At 36.0% G+C, this 17,186-nt stretch overlaps 1 protein-coding gene across 4 annotated transcripts in view; it reads left to right on the forward strand.

The window, feature by feature from the left end:
• The window catches only part of cacna2d3a (calcium channel, voltage-dependent, alpha 2/delta subunit 3a), a 213,339-nt gene that overhangs the window by 184,585 nt on the left and 11,568 nt on the right, over positions 1-17,186 (forward strand). For 3 of the 4 annotated variants that reach the window (XR_005992575.1, XM_041799783.1, XM_041799784.1), the window contains 8 exons: positions 3,486-3,547; positions 3,840-3,884; positions 5,487-5,549; positions 7,825-7,895; positions 10,351-10,426; positions 10,518-10,570; positions 14,241-14,296; positions 16,864-16,978. Coding sequence is in view for 3 of the 4 variants with exons in the window: in XM_041799783.1 (XP_041655717.1) it covers positions 3,486-3,547; positions 3,840-3,884; positions 5,487-5,549; positions 7,825-7,895; positions 10,351-10,426; positions 10,518-10,570; positions 14,241-14,296; positions 16,864-16,978 (541 nt within the window). In the remaining variant the exon portion in view is untranslated. The remainder of the gene's footprint in view (positions 1-3,485; positions 3,548-3,839; positions 3,885-5,486; positions 5,550-7,824; positions 7,896-10,350; positions 10,427-10,517; positions 10,571-14,240; positions 14,297-16,863; positions 16,979-17,186) is intronic. The other variant, XM_041799785.1, reaches the window with a different exon arrangement.

Raw genomic sequence — 17,186 nt, forward strand, 5'->3', positions numbered from 1 at the left:
AAAAGAATGCAAATATTCTGAATATTTTTGATTATTGATAGAATTACTATTCAATGGTTCTTCCTGAATGATTCTGACCATATTAAAGTTTGACTAAATAACTTTAAAGAAGAAAAGGTGGGACAAAAAATCAATATTGCTTGGTTCTGACTGATTGCATGATGATATTGCTTGCACTAAATATCTGTTTTTCAATTGAAATAAAATAATTAAGACACTCTTCCACCATATTTTGCTCATTATGTGATAATAACCATGGCCCCTAAAAGTTGAACTTGTGACATTAATTTGCATTAAACAAGAATAAGAAGACAGCAGGATGTTTTTGGATAGCCATAAAAAAGAGGATGAAGCCCCATGTGAGGTGAAATTTACATCAAATTTATAAATCTAAGAATCCTTAAATTTACCATCGGCAACACTTCTTATTTTGTCATCACATCATACCTACGGCATAGTATTGTATTAAATGGGACTATGTCAAATTCTGTTCTGTGTTAAGGTCTGGTAATGTATTGTATCTATTGAATGTGAAAAAGCTCCTTAGGACCCACTTGGATTAATGTACACATTAATTTTAACCGTATTTATTGAGAAAATCACAGCGTGATAGGTCTACAATATATACACTTGTTCTTGTCAAAAGATCTATGTATAAACAATTATTTATTGTTATCTATTATTACACTGATGTTAGAGTAGAAGTATATAAAGTTTAAAAGTCACTGGTTTACAAGAGAAAATACATGTATAGATTTTTACTTTGAAAGGTGTACATGTATGTAAACCAAAACTTGAAATTTTTAAAATTATAAAGTCAAAAAAACCAAACACTGTTTTCAGTTTGACTTTTTGTACATTTTTTGACTTAATGCTGTTGTGAATTTATGATTTTAAAAAGTTGAAGTTTTTAATTTCTAATTTCTATCATCAATTTAAATTATGACTTTTTAAACTTTGAAGATGCCACTTTTTTCCTGCAAATTTCAGACATTTTAACCTCTGAAATTCTGAGATTGTTTTCTTGTAATCTTAAAACTTTTTAATATCAAAAATATAGTTGTTTTTTTCCCAAAAAAAAAAAAATCGACTTTTATGCTAAAAAATGTATGGATTTTTTTCATTATTTTCCATCACACATTATGTTTCTAATCATGATTTAAAAAACTATTTGTAATCCTTATTTGAGAATGTCAGATCAGGCAGGGTCCCATGGCCCCCTGAGATCTTTGCACTCCCCATGGGTATAATTTTATTTCATTGTATCAGAATGCACTGTATGAATAATCACAGGGGGGTGATTAAAAATGTATTCTAATTAATGGCACTGATGCCATCACTTAACTGGCTAAAGTAGCTTTGCAACTCGGATGGAACACGGTAATCCATATTCTATAGATTAACACCATCCTAGATTGACTAGTAAGTTTGCTCTGAAGTTTTTGATTGTTTTATTAATATTATTATTAAATCTACCAGTAATGCAGTCTTTCTCCAATTATCAACATATGTGATTAATTGCGATTGATAAATTACAGACTAAAATTAATTGGATAATTTTTTTAAATTGGCTGACAGCACTAATTGTAACCCATTGTATGACATTGTATTTCATCACATCTTATTGTATTGTATCACATCGCAACCTCTACCATTGTATCATAACATATCATATTGTATTGTATCCTGAGTTACCTCCCACGTCTATAAAGGTTGGTTGGCTTTATAGCACTTTTTATGATTTAGCTTTGAGGTAAGAATATAAATTTGATTAAATCTATCCTTTTTAAAAGCTAACAATTATTAAAAATAGTCACATGCACTTCAAGATAAATTCATATGAAAAAACATACATTGTTAGACACTTCCTCCAAAATGTCATGAATGAATAAATCTTCTGTTTGCAGCTTTTTTTTTTTCTTGTTAGTTGAGTGTGAAGCAGCCTTCAGGGAAATGCCTGGCTACACACTCAGTACTCGGCACTGTATGCAGGGAACCAAAATACTCTTTTTATGGTGTAGGCATCATATTTTGAGCTTAGAGGAAAAAAAATTTTTCATGGAACACAACAAACTCCATGACTCTTTGTTATCAACTTTGTTTTGTTGTAATCTGGAGGCAGTTTAGCCCAATGCTTTGGCTTGACTTTTGTTGTTGAGCTCTTGCATGTTTGTTTGCATGCAACTTTTCTATCACTTTCTTCCACATAACTCTGCAGGATTCTTTGCCTCAGGTGCTGTTTATGATGTGCTTTTTTTAGCACATTTCTACCGTCTTATTTTGATGCCACATCTTTGTGTGTAAAGTATGTGTAGAAACGACATTTGTCAGTTATTTTACATTGATTTTTTAAAAGTAGTATAATTTCCTCAGTGTCTTTTAAAACAGGCTACATTTTAGCTAGTTACATTGAGAATACATAATTTTTCATAGTAAAACACATTTACTATTTGTTAAACGGTGGTTCTCAATTGAGGGGGTTGTGAGGCTCTGTCAACTCTGAGAGGTCAAAATTGAATAAGAAATTTTAACTGGAATTATGTAACAGACCATCTTGATAGTTCATCAAAATATCTTTTGGTTGACTGGGTATGTATAACTGAAAACTACGAAATTCTTTGCTGCTTTTTTGCTTATTTCTGACAGAAAGTTGTCACTTTTTTTGTGAATTCTTGGGGGACTCCAAGTGAAAGCATAGAGGAGAACTGGGTGTAAATAAATCCAAATGCAAAACTCTCACAGTTTGATACCTATGGCTTTCCTGCATTTGTATGAGACCTGTATTTTTGCCCCTGGGAAGATTTACAGACCCCTTAAGCATGGCAAACTCCTACTGAGACAAGGCCACGGTCCTCTGAGTCTTAGTAGCAGGGGGTAGATGGAGAAGAGGGTGTGAAGGGAGAGGAGTCCGTAGTGTCGAAGCCTGTGGTGAATATGTCAATCTTTCCTTAGCCCTCTGAAAAAAAAAACCTCCCACATTTAATGTCAGCGACTATGAGTTTTCCAAGAAAGGAATTCTGGTGAGATCTGTGCATTTAAGGACCTGCTGTGATGAGGCTTATGGAAGTGCAGACTCTGGAAATGGCTGTAGGCAAAACAACAGGGTGGCAGACTGAGGAGTGGAGTAGATTTCATGTGGGCACAGGGAGAGAGGTCTGGTTTAGAATCATGTGAAACAGCATTTTAAGTGTGGTTGGCTAATCCGAGTGCAATACGTGTGCAGAGACTACAGTATTATGTACACACTCAGCCTTCCAGAAAAATACAGCTGACACAGATTTGATGCAGGGTGTAATTGCCCTTATGGCCCATTTTGTCCAGCAGGTTTGTTGTGATGTAAGTGTATATGTTGGGGTTAATCAAAGATGCACAAAGGCTGTGTAGGTTAGTCATTTTCTTGTCTGTAGGGTGACTGTCATGAAGATTACACTTGAATCTAAACACAAAACATATGTACAGTCATGACTGTGTTGTCTCTCTTTCAGCTGTTGGCATCCAGATGAAACTGGAATTCTTTCAGAAGAAATTCTGGACAGCAAGCAGACAGGTATGTGTGAAGAAATACACAACCGACTTGTAAAAAAAACAGACACATTTGCAATATACACAAGGTCTGTAATCTCTCTTATTTGACAAACATAAGTACATGCTCAAGAATGAATGTGTATTTCCTTATCCTGAAAGCATCTTTTTTTTATGATTTTTCTTTAACCCATTTAAGTTACATTTTTCCCGTATAACTTCAAAAGAAAGGGCCAATCTCATTCATGTATATAAAAATAAATTGGTGGGAATAGTGACATTTCTAGCTTAGAAAAATAATTATTTTAATTTTGCAGTGTGCGGCATTAGATGGCAAATGCTCCATCAGCTGTGATGATGAGGTCAGTCAGAATTGATATTTTCATTCAGATCAATTATTTGTGACTTTCACTCCGTATATAGTGCCTATAAAGGGTATTTACCGCCTTGGATGTTTTACCCTTTTATTGATTTTTTTAAATCAATCATGGTCCATATAAATAGGCTTTTTTGACAAAAATAATCTATAAAAAAATCTCATACATGTCAAAGTGAAAACAGGTTTCTACAAAGTGATGCAAATCAAATAAAGTAATGCAAACTAGGTGACTGCATAACTATTCACCCCCTTGAGAGTGACTGCCCTAATTCAACAGAGGTCCAGCCAATTGGTGTTAGTAGTCTAATGAAATGTGAATCATCTGAGTGCTATGATAAATACATGTGTATAAAGACCCATGTGTCTGACAGGTCCAGTTAATCGTCAGTCAGAATTCCTTGCCACCATTGCAACATGAAGAAAAAAGGATACTACAAGCAACTCAGAGAAAACCTCATTGAAAAGTACAAGTCAGGGGATGGGTACAAAAAATGGCACCTAACATCGCCTGAAGTTCAGTTAAATCCATCATTAAGAAATGTAAGGAATATAGCACATGTGTAAATGTGCCTAGATCAGGCCAATTCTAAGAAATTGAGTGTGCAAGAAGAAACTAGTGAGAGCGGCCACCAAGACACCTATGACTACTCTAAAGGAGTTACAAGCTTCAACAGCTGACAGGAGAGAGATGCTGCATTCAAAAACTGTTGCCCAGGTTCTTCACCAGTCAAAGCTTTATGGGAGAGTGGCAAAGAGAAAGCCACAGCTGAAGCAGAATCATATTCAGTCTCTTCTAGAGTTCACCAAAACGTATGTGGGAGACTCAGTGGTCAGGTGGAAAATTTCTTTGGTCCAAGACCAAAATGTTGCAGACAAGATGCTGTGTGTGGTGGACACCAAACACTGCTGCATGTTACTACAAACAGCATCATCATGCTGTGGGGATGCTTATTGGCAACTGGTTCTGGAAGGCTTGTAAAGGTAGAGGGTAAAAGGTAAAATATAGGAAAATCCTGGAGGACAATCTTATTCAGTCTGCAAGAGCACTACAGCTTGGGAGAAGATTTATTTTCTAGCAAGACAACAACCAGAAGCATACAGGGAAAGCTACTCAGAAATGTTTTTTTAGACAACAAGGTGAATGTTCTGGAGTGGCCGAGTCAATCCTCAATCCAATATTGAATTTGTGGCTGAACTTGAAAAGGGCTGTTAACACTCGGTCCCAGAGCAGCCTGACAGAGCCTGAGCAAAGAGGAAGAGAGTGAAATTGCAGTGTCCAGATGTGTAAAGCTGACTGAGACCTGTCCACACAGACTCAGTGCTGTGATTGCAGCCAAAGATGACTAAATACTGACTTGAAGGAGGTGAATATTTATTCAGTCACTTATTTAACATCACATATTTTCATTTAATTGACATTATTGTGCAGAAATCTGAGCTTTTTTATTAATTCTTGGTCAAAAATGCCAGATTCTATTGACCATGATTGATTTAGGAATTCAAGTAAAGGATTAAACTTTCAAGAGCGGGGGGTACTTTTTAAAGGCACTGTAGCTGCTTTAATAACTTGGTTTCTATTTATTAGGACATCAACTGCTACCTTATCGACAACAATGGTTTCATTCTGGTGACAGAGGACTATACACTGGTAAGACATCAACACACAAACATTCACATGCACTCATACAGTCAAAGTAAGGAAAGAACAACTCAACAATGATGCATTAAAAATTTGTTTAAAAGTGTTTTAGTTTCAGGAAAACAAGGACAATCCTGGAGTGCTTAGAAGTTCAGACAGTGTTATGAAGGTGCCCTTTGGTGAACACACTAAATTGAAAGGGTGCAAAACACCAAGGCAGTCTTCTGGGGGAAAGCCTTTTTAGACTAGTTATTTTACCATGAAAGTAATAAAATAGAGAAGTTATGTTTAAAAGAAAATTATCAACCAGTGTGTAGCAGGGGCCTTTTCCTCAAAGTCAGTCATTAATATTTAATTTGAAATCTTTACATTTTATTTTTTAAGATGAAGTGTTTGCCGACAAGCTACTCGCATGATCCCAACATCATAGAGCTATATTTACAGACACAATGATTTTTGTCCCCAAGTGTGAGTTTTCATAAAGCTGGTTAAATGAATAATGTAGTTCTCTAAGTTTGAGCTGAAATTCGGGGTAACATTCTATAACTAGGACATACTTTTTGTTGCTATTACATTATAGTTTCATATGTCTCATACATTTTGTTTGGACTGCTCCCAAGGAGATGTGCTGCTGCTCGAGCATATACCCTCTGCTTCTCTGTCACCAGACATGCTGTCACTCCAGCTTTGGCTCATCCAGGAGCCAGTCCGCTGGCTGTCACTGCCCTTCCTTGGCTATGCATGTTCTTTCACGTGACTCTCACTTGTTTGCTCCCTTTCTTTATTTGGAGATGACCAAACATTTCCGGCTCCACGAGTCAAGTCCAGTAGTTTTTGTGAAAAAGTGGAAATATCTTCCAAAAACAGAAAAAAGCATGATCATTCAGCCAATAACTTATATTCTAAACAATATAGAATCAGATAAATAGAGCAGGTAAATTTTTTTTAAATAATTTTGTTTTAATATGTTGACAACTGCATACACATTATTAAAAATAAATAATTTTCCCCACCCCGACTGTAATAGCCACATGCATGCCAAAATGTAACCATATAATAACAAAAAGAAAGAATAACAATCAGACAAAAGTAGAAATACAGTAAAGACAAAAAACTGCTTCTATCACCCTTAAAGGAGATCAACACAGGAGGCTGTTTGTTGTGCCTTATGTAGTCTAGATCAGTGGTTCCTGAGGTGGGGGTCAGGACCCAATGGAGGTCATGAGACACTTAGAGGAGGTTGCCAGATGCCTTAAAAAATTATGAATATTTTTGAATTTTTTTTTCTGCCATTTTCTGTTACTAGTATTTGCCACTTTTCATCAATATTTTCACAATTTGGATCAATTTTTGCCTCTTTTTCACCCAGTTTTGCCAAATTTGAACCAATTTTCTTCCCTTTTTCCACCAACTTTTTAACACCTTTTTGCCACTCTAAACCAATTTTTGCCTGTTTTAAACCCTTTCCACCATATTTGTCTGCCTTTTTTGCGAATTCTTAACAATTCTGGCCACTTTCTTTCCTTCCTTCTTGCCTTTGATGACCCATTATTGCCCCCTATTAACTCCTTTTTTTTTTACCAGTTTTTAAAACCCATTTGTGCCTATTTTAACCAGATTTTAACCACATTTCACTATTTGTAATGCCCATTTTGCATGATTAAAACACTTTTTCTCACTCTTAAATCCCAATTCACCAATTTTTTGCCACTTTTAACCTATTTCTGCCACTCTTTAATCTCCTTTAATCACTTTTAGTGCCCATTTTTTGCCACTTTAAACCTGTTTTGCCATTTTTTGCTTTTTTTGCGACTTTTTCTAATTTTTAACACTTCTAACCTATTTTTGCTACTTTTACACTCCATTTCACCACCTATTCCACCACCTTTTTTGACATTTTTAACCCATTTTAATTCTGTTTTTAGAAAAGGGATTTACATTTTTAAGGTGGCTATATACTACGGCACAAAAAAAGATATTTGTTGCTCTGATGAGAGCGGTTATTATTCAGGTTGAATGTAAACCATGGATTTCACAGCTTAACTTTACAATGGACCATGATATTGCTGACTCCATGGGCCCCCAGTTTGGCTAGATCCCAGAAAGCTCTCCCTTTGTTGCAATGTCTTTGTTTCAGCTTTTCATAAATGATTCTGAAAAATTTAGCCATGATTGTTTTATTTTTTACTGATCTTTATCTTGATCACTTGGTTGGATCAGCAGATATCAACATGTTTTTACTGTTTTGAATTATGAAACAACATCTACTCCTCATCTTTCTCAGACAGGGAAGTTTTTTGGAGAAGCAGAGGGAGCTGTAATGAGTAAGCTCCTGCAGATGGGCTCCTTTAAGAGGTAAGTATTTCAAAGTGCATGTGTGCGTTTGCGTTCTTTATGCATGTATGTGTGTGTGTAAATGTATGTGCATGATATCAGGTAGGCCTCAGAATGAGCGCATGTCTCCCTGAGTGATGACAGCTCTTAACTCGACCAATCCTGTTTAGCTATTCAGCTCTGAACTCCGACCCCCTCGCTCAGCAGAGTTCTCCGTGTGGGGATTACAGCAAATCTTTTCCTGAAACGAAGGCATTAGGAGAAACTTGAAGACACAGATGTAGACATATACGCTGCCTGTCACAGAGCTGTGTCTCGTGGAAAATGCCAGGAGCAGTGGGTGGTGACTTTCTGCGATTAATTCAGAAATGTAACCCAGGAGGATAGCTTTCCTCCAATTAGCAGAAATGAAGCAGAGAAGCAGACGTGGACAAGCTCATATTGTAGCTTGACCATGAAGTCTAAAACATTTTTTTGTTGTTGTGACAAAGTAAATCTTAAATTTAAGTTGCTCATATCTCAAACCACATTTAGTAGGACTCTACCCAGCATTTCCTTTGCCATTTGGGATGTGGGCAGCGAGATTTTAGGTTAATGTCTCATTGCCTATAAAAAGTATTCACTCCCTTGGATGTTTTACCCTTTTGTTGATTTTATTAATCAGTCATAATCAATATAATTTGGCTTTTTTGAGAAAGAAATTGCAACAAAACCTCTTTAATATCAAAGTAAAGACAGTGTTTTACAAAGTAATGTCAATTAAATGAAAATATGTGATGCAAAATTAGTGACTGTATTGATATTCACCCCTTTCAAGTCAGTTTGCTGTTGAAGCTTGAAACTCCTTCAGAGTAGTCATAGATGTCTCTCTCACTAGCTCCTTTTTGCACATTCACTTAGTTTGTTAGGATGGCCTGATCTAGATGGCAGATTTACACATGTGCCATATTCTATCCATTTCTTGACGACAGATTTAACTGAACTTCATACTACAGCCTTTTGAGACACATTCACTGCACTCATGTGAATCCCTTTTCACTAACTGTGAGACTACAAGCACCAATTGGCTGGGCCTCTGTTAAACTATGTCAGAAAAAGCCAAATTATATTGACCATGACTGATTTATAAAATCAGTCGAAGGGTAAGACATCCAAGGGGGTGAATACTTTTAATAGTCACAGTGAAAAACCAGTACGCAAGTAGACAAGTATGCTAGTTTATCACATGGATGAGCCTCAAAAATCTGACTGAAAGTCCCATTCCTAAAAACAAAAGTGGCCTACAAGTGCTTTCACCACGTCTCTAAAGTCTCATGATGACGGATTATTTAAAATTAAGCGTGACACATGGTGAATGAATAATATTACGTGTCGGTGAAGTAATAGAGTTCTACATCTTAACTGTAATAAATCCAGTACGATCTGTCGTAACGCTGTGCCATCTGTGGAGAATTAATGCATGCAGCTACAGCACAGTTTTTGTCATGATTAAAAAGCATTATAGCCGTATTTTAAAGTGCACCACTTAAAGTCAAAACAAGCCGCCAGCTCGGATTTATGAGTCAGCATCATTGCTGAAGATGAAGACAAATGCAGACAAATTATTGTGTGTATTTTGGGGTTATCCATCTGTTTAAATGGGGAATAGAAAGGGGAATCAATAGAAAAAAAGGGTTGAAAGGGATTTCAAGTAAATGAAGGGTTTGCTCACACACCCAAATGCGTGCAAACACACGCACACACAAATATGACATTGGTCTAAGTTTGCTGCTAACACCATTACTTGGCCCGGCTTAGTGCTAATTGGTTCCTGGCGTTGTATTGGAGCTGTGTGTCACTGTTGCTGTGACTGAGGTTTGAATATCACCCAGGGCTGTGGAGAGACTGAACCCACTCACACACAAAGTATCGCAGGAACTTGTCCACGGGCTATGAGAAAGAGCGTACAGTGTGTAGATGTGTGTGTGCGTGTTCGTGTATGTTACAAACCCCTTCAGTAACCTCTCCCAGACAGAGCCAGACCTCACACCCTCAGGGTCCGTTAAGCCCTTAAATCCTCTGATATCCCCTCCAATATCCCCAAATCATCTACACTCACACACACAAACACCTTCCTAGATCGCTTTGAGGAACCTCGGGGGAAGCTCTCTGCTTTCACTCGCTTTCCTTTTCCCATTCTCGCCACATCCATCCAATATATTATCCGCAGGTAAAGTGGCGGTTAAAGCAGAGGTGGGCTCTTTCCTTCCTGTTCCTACACAGCTGTCGAAAAGACCCTGAAGGCTTGTAATAGTCGAGATAAAATGTGAATCAGGACTTATATCACCATATCTGGGCTTTATCTAGACAACAGAAGTATTACTGATAGGAAGTTAAATCACTAAAAAAGTGTTCTGCCTCTCTTTACTTCAGTTTATCTTTATTTTTGATCTGTGTCTTACACTCTGTGTTCATATTTCTATCTTTATCTGATCAGGGTCACTCTGTATGACTACCAGGCTCTGTGCTGGGTTTTTTCAGAGAGTAGTGCTGGTGGACACACGTTGTTGGATGTGAGTACTGCATTGTTTCTTACATGCCAAAACCTTGAGCTGCACTTTAACATCTAAAATATGTTTTCTTTCTCTTTTTTTTCCATTTTAGCCATACTTTGCCTTCTTCTCAGCCGTTAAGTGGATCCTGACTGAGCTTGTCATGTAAGACTTCTGTGTATGTGTATGCGTCTTCTGTCGGTTTGTAATGACACATACGTATGTGCTGTTGTGGACTCGTGTGTTACCCTCTTCTTCAGATGTTTGTGACTACATGTAAACTGTATGTTTGTTTACAAATGCCTCTGCATGTGTGTCTACGTGCTTGTCGGTCATCAGGAGCAGTAATGGCTGCCTGATGTTTCCTGGGATGCCATGTTGTGGTTACAGAGTGTTTGGGTGGTCTTTTGTCCCCACAGTGCATCATGGGAAGATTGAGTTGTCAGAGCTAATTTTAAAGACTGTCTTTTTTTTTCTCTTAGTCATGAGTGCTGTTTGTATTTATATCTTGTTCTGATTTTTTGGTTTTGTTTCTTGAGCTTGAGTTGATATGTAAACATTTCCATAAAAGTAATGTTTTTATACATTCTAAAACTTTCTTTGCAGACATTACATTATTGAACCTTTATTTAATAAGGAATTGTCACTGAGAGCATGTGCTTATTTGCAATGACGTTGACAGTACAATTTATATAGTAAACAAAACAAACAATGCAGCACAAAATAAGTTCAGTCAGGACCACTTTTTCAAGAAACACTGATGATTTGTGGCTATAAATATGAATTTATTAGTAGTTATTAATTAGCACTTAAAGCTGTTATTTATAATTGGCAGTGTGGCTGTTCTGAGATCCCCCTGCCCTTCCATGAGCCTACATGGAAAGCATTAAGCAGGAACAGCACACATTGCTGCTCTTCCTATACTGATAAGGAAAGCCTGAGGCAGGGAGAGAAGAAGCAAAAAACCTGGAGCAGAGTGGGCAGCAATGACAACAGAATGACACTGATTAAGTCAGAAGCAGAATGAAGGAGGAGCTGGGGTGGAGGAAGGTTACAAGAGCAGCTTGCAGAGAGAACAGCAGAGCATAGACATGCAAGAGTAGTTTAAATATGGCAGCATGACAGCCAATAGCATGCTCAAAGCAGATCAGCTAGTTGTCAGTTGATGAGGGCTTGCATGAGATCAGCTGATCTCATTTATGGCAGTGCTTGACTCTGGCCTGCTGAATAAGTTTATATTAATATGCATTTAAAATCCATCCTAAACAAAATATATGGAATATTTCTTTTTCCACTAACAAAATACAACACCAACATGCCTACACTTTTTACAAAACAACTTCAGCAAGGTAACGCATTAACATCGTTTAGTTACATTTTAACACTTCAGAAGACAAACTATGAAAGATCTTACTAAATAAATAAATGAATAAAAAGAAGAAAAATAATCTAAGCAAAAACAACCAGGAGTTTTAGTTTTTACATATTTACTCTTCATATCTTCAAATTTTTTTAATCACTTTATTTTTAAACATGTTTTTAAATAAAGAAAGTGAACTACACATTTTTAATTGTCACAGTTGTTCCACGAATTAGCCCTTCTAGCAGAAACACAGCTCTATTTAATATTTGTTCTTGTCTTAGTTTAAAAAAAAAAGAAACATAATGCCCTCAGTTCAAAGCAATTCTCATTTCAGCCTCTTATAGTGACAAAGGAAGTTATTATGCTTTTAACATTATCTGGGCTGGTTTTACCTTAACTAAATCATCAAATTTAAGGACATTTCAAATTGATAAACATTGCAATTGTTGGTTCAAGGAAGTTTGACAGTTTTTTAATTCTTAGAGCTCTCTTCTGTAACTTAAAATTTGGATTTGTATTGGTTTTATATGTTTCCCCATATCTCTACACCATGTGATAAAGAACATCATTTGTTTTGCAAAATATAGCAATAGTTTTTGACATTTTTTTGTTTTAACCCTTGAAAACCCTTTGTAACATGTTTTATACACACCCAATATATTACTTGAAACTTTTTTAAATACAATCTGATAAATGTCAAAAATGCCCTCCATTGGAGTATTAGTTGCCAAAAACACCTAATGTATCAAATGTGAAAAAAAAATTATGTGTATTTTTTCTTACTTTCTTTCTTTCTTTTTTTTTTTTTTTTTTTGATTGTGGTAAAAGGTTACATAAACATTTCACTTCCAAAAAAGAGAATTTTCTGGCTATTATCTGAGTTGTCAGGCTTTAAGGGGTTAACATTATATATATGGCTGGGGTCATGCCAGAAAACCTTGTATCTCCAATTTTCATGATTTTATTATTTTTTTTCAAAAGTCACTGCTATTGGCTATCCTTTGCATGTCAGTGGGATTTAACACAATTTACTACAACAGTTGTGATTTTGGAGATACGAAGATTTGGCCCGACATCAGCGATATGTGGCTTCCAACAAAGTGTATCACTTCTCACCCAATACATTTCTTTATAGACCCTTTCTGTTTCAACTCCATTGATCCTGATTATAACCTGCTTTTTTGATTTGCCAGTTGCCAAAAATGATTGACTTTATTTAGTTTAAAATCTGAGATAGCTCATTGATGTCCAACCAGTTTTTCAAAATGTTTGATTTATTTTCTGCTGTACTCTGAGGCTGTTCTAGGTGTTCACTGGTGCAGTACAGAGTTGTGTCATCAGCAAATAAAATACATTTTAAGAATTTAGAAACATTGCGTATACCTTTTTTCCTCTTCTTCATTTATGATAATTTAATTGGTAACAAAGAATCAGACACACATTACTCACACATAAAAAAGCAAAGCCCATATCTCCCCCTCTAAACCACCCCAGCCATATCCCTTTCCAAGTAAAATAACAGTTTGAGAAAAGTTAAAGATTACTGAAAGTTGGGCAACAAGGATAACATGTCAGACTTCATATAAAATTTTGTTGAATCATTTACATAATGTATATTATGTTTGGCTTTCTCTCTTGCTTTTCTGATGTATTTATAGATTTTTTTTCCCCCTTTCTGTCTCCTTTATCATACCAAACCTGTAAGGTTTTTATTTTTATTTTATCTAATATGTTTGTAAAATTGCATCACATATCACTGTGTGTATTTCCTTGTGGTTTTTGAGAGAATATTCTATAAATATGAATATATATATATATATATATATATATATACACGTATATATATTTTCATTAAGTTCAGTGTAGACTTCAGAAATTCAGCATCCTTTTAAGCACTTTTGCAAAGACAGCGTTAAGTCAGACTTGAAAGTGATCCGACCAAATCCTCTGTACGCTCAGTATTATCATGAATTAAGGAAATCAAATGACACATTTTACAAGTTCACTCTTATAGGGTCATGAACAACTCCTCAAAGAATGGAAAGTGAAAAAAGACTCTAAAGTTTGACTTCTTTACTCAAATTATAAAAGAGACAGATTCAACTCCAGATTGCACAGTCTCAGTAAATATTTAACTCTCAGTTCTTAAAATAAGATTTTTTTCATGATTTATTTGCTTGAAATACTTTGAGGCATAAGATGCAAATAAATAAGATGGAACTGCGACTAGGATACCTGCCAATAAGCAAAGATTTATATCTGTAAGCAAAGATTTCAATCTGTGCCATGGTTCCATTTGAAGCTGAATCCATCATCTGTTGTGTAAATAAACAGTTTGCCCCACTGCAGTTCCTGAGAAACTTTTATCTTGTATGGAAAAATGTTTGGTATGCAGCATAGAGGGTTGAAGTTTGTATTATATAAGTGTGTGTCAGAGAGCATTGTTATGACTGCTGTCGTCTGTTTTTGTAGATTCCTGGTGGAGTTTAACCTGTACAGCTGGTGGTACTCTGACCTCACAGCTAAAGGTAAGTTCTCTCTTCTCTAACAAAGCTAAAGGTTATGGTGTGTATTATCGATGTTAAAATAAAATAGTTCTTATGTCTGAAGTATCGCTTTATGAATGCTCAAGACTGATTCTGATGTCTTTGGTAGAGAGCTGCTCAATGTGTTTGATATAAAAGTTGAGAAAAGGTTACTTTTTTTGTTGTATGAGATTTATTAAGTGCTGAACAAATGTCCTTTATCCAAAAAGCCAATAATTATAACACCAAGTAAAAGAATCAGGGTGGTCTTTGCACTACACATTTGCCACACATTTTTACACAAATTTGTACAGGAGTGAGTGGAATTCATTAGGAGTAGGAGCATCTCAGGAATCATTTTTGCAAACATTATTTTAAGAATTACATGTTGATATGTCAACTACAGCAGTGATACTCAACACATGGCTTTTTTGTGGCGACTTGTGGCTCTTTTTAATCTTACGTGGAAAAGTAATTCTCCCAGCAAACCTAAAAAAGCAAAGTTTGACCTCAGAAATACTCATTTGCAAGTCACATCAATCAATTTGTTTCCCACTTACACAGCAGGCATTATATATCAAATTCAAGTGTCAGTCTTTATATTTTTGTCCGTATATTTCCATCTGAGGGGTGCAAGAATATTTAGTAATAACATGCATTATTTTCACTTATCTTTTATTTTTTTCACTCATCTAAAGTGTCTTATTTCTGATTTTTTACATAATTTTTAAATTTTTACCATATTAAACTAATATGTTGAAATAAGTAAGTGATTATTGCCTGTAGACAAACTTGAGGAGCATGCACTTTTATTTTATTTTTTTTATTTTAACCTAAATGATTGTATTTATATATATACATATATGTGTGTGTGTGTATGTGTGTGTGTACAGGCTCTATAGGATCTATTGAATGCATAGCACTATTTGTTTCTTTAGTTTTGCTCTCTTTTCTAAGTTGGTACATACCAAATTGGTAGAACATAATTATTTTAAGGCCATCAGTTTGTGGTATTTGAGTTAAAAACTGTTTTTCTTTTTGAACAAAATATTTTTCAGTAAATTTTGTTTCTCACATAGGAGTTGAAGGATACTAAGTCATTTTTTTCTTTTTGTATCTGCGCATAAACACTTATGAATTCTCCACTAATATGCCCCATTTCTCAGTGTTAAAGGAAAATCCAAAAAAAATCAGTGACAAACACTGCATCTGTTTTTTCATATTAAGTTTGACGTCTCTGCATACAGAATAAACAAGCAGTGTCCTCAGCGCTGACCTCGTCTCTCTTCACCCTCTCCCCTCCACTTCCTCTGAGTCAGTGTGACCGCTGCTGGAAAAACAGAATAACGACACACAATCCAAAACCGAAAAGTAAAAATGGCAGAACGAGATTACCTCAAGTGACCTCGGTGTGCAGTGTCTATGTGTGTCTGTGTCCACAGGGGGTTATATACTTGATGGTTTTAGGATCTGTAAGGATATGCGTCACGTTGATGGTGGTGGGAAGCAATATCCGTTTTGTAACAGGAGTAAAAAGACCTCTGTTGCTGTCTATTTTCTTTCTCTTCTTTGGTTTTGTCTTTTTCTTTCTCTCTTTCTTCCACAAATGCATGCACATTCTCAGATTTTTAAAGCCACGCTGCACTTTATTATGAGCTGAATACTGTCTGCCCATTTGAAATTAAAGCCTTACTAAGCACCATCACATTTTAGTATTAATTTAAGCCAAAAATAATATGAAAATATTTCATACGTGAGCTTAGAGAGAGGGGAGGGAGAGAAAAAAAAGAACCACAAAATGAAAGTCTATAAAATGTTTTCCTTGCACACTCTTATCCAGAACGAAGCAAAGCTGGGCATCGCTGCTCGCCAAGCATTCGAGACAATTTCACAGCTGGCTGGCCTCAGGTCTTAGCAGCACTTTCTCTATCTTTTTACAATAGAGACACAGGCCTGTGACACGCTGCTCAAACACCCCAATTTAGCAGGTCATAACCCAATCTACGCAGGCTCTCGACTCGAACTAATCCTAGTCATTTCTACATGTAGGCTGCATTCTTGCATGCATATTTACATCTTTGGATGCACGCACATTTTTCACACAGTAATGCTGTATTGCTGAGCATAAGTAATTAAACTCTCTGCACTCCCACACTTAAGCCTTCATCTTTAGAAATCTGCATGTAATGTGGAAATATTCTGATAAACTTATAAGGCGCACACATTTAAAGGTTTATTTCTAATAAGCAAATGTGAACATATGCTTGTGGATCCAACCCAATGTTTTTTTTAACATGCAGCATCGTTTCAAACCTCTAAGTGGCAGTAGAGTTCAAGCAATGCTGCATGAATTGCAGCCTACATTTATACTGGAAATGCCTAACAGGACAAGAGGCAGCTCTCCCTCAGAGACACTGCTTTATTTCAAACTTGTATATTTGCAAGGATGTGGTGTGTTTGCTTACATATCTATTTGCAAAGCAATTTTAAATACATTTTTGACTTCGAAAATGAATGTTCCATGACTGTTTCCTTTCTCTTTCTTCCTTTTTTTCTTTCTTTCTCTACAGCTCAGAGGATGGGTCGGACCATGCAGGTACCATGTGACACAGAGTACCCAGCCTTCATTTCTGAGAGAACCATCAAAGAGAACACAGGCAACCTCGACTGTGACGGATGCATCAAGTAAGACATGCACACATATATGAGTCTTGTTAACACAATGACAACACAACAACTGTCTAAATATGTGTCCGTTTTTAATTGAAGATCAGCCGGCCGCTACGCTCCATTAGATTAAGCAAACAATGAAAAATGATAAATGCTGTTAGCTCTCATCCTGGCACGATTCCCTTATCTGCATAATCCAGGGTAATGGGAAACACGTTTCAAT

This window comes from Cheilinus undulatus, linkage group 11, assembly GCF_018320785.1.
Source record: "Cheilinus undulatus linkage group 11, ASM1832078v1, whole genome shotgun sequence".
Lineage (NCBI taxonomy): Eukaryota > Metazoa > Chordata > Actinopteri > Labriformes > Labridae > Cheilinus > Cheilinus undulatus.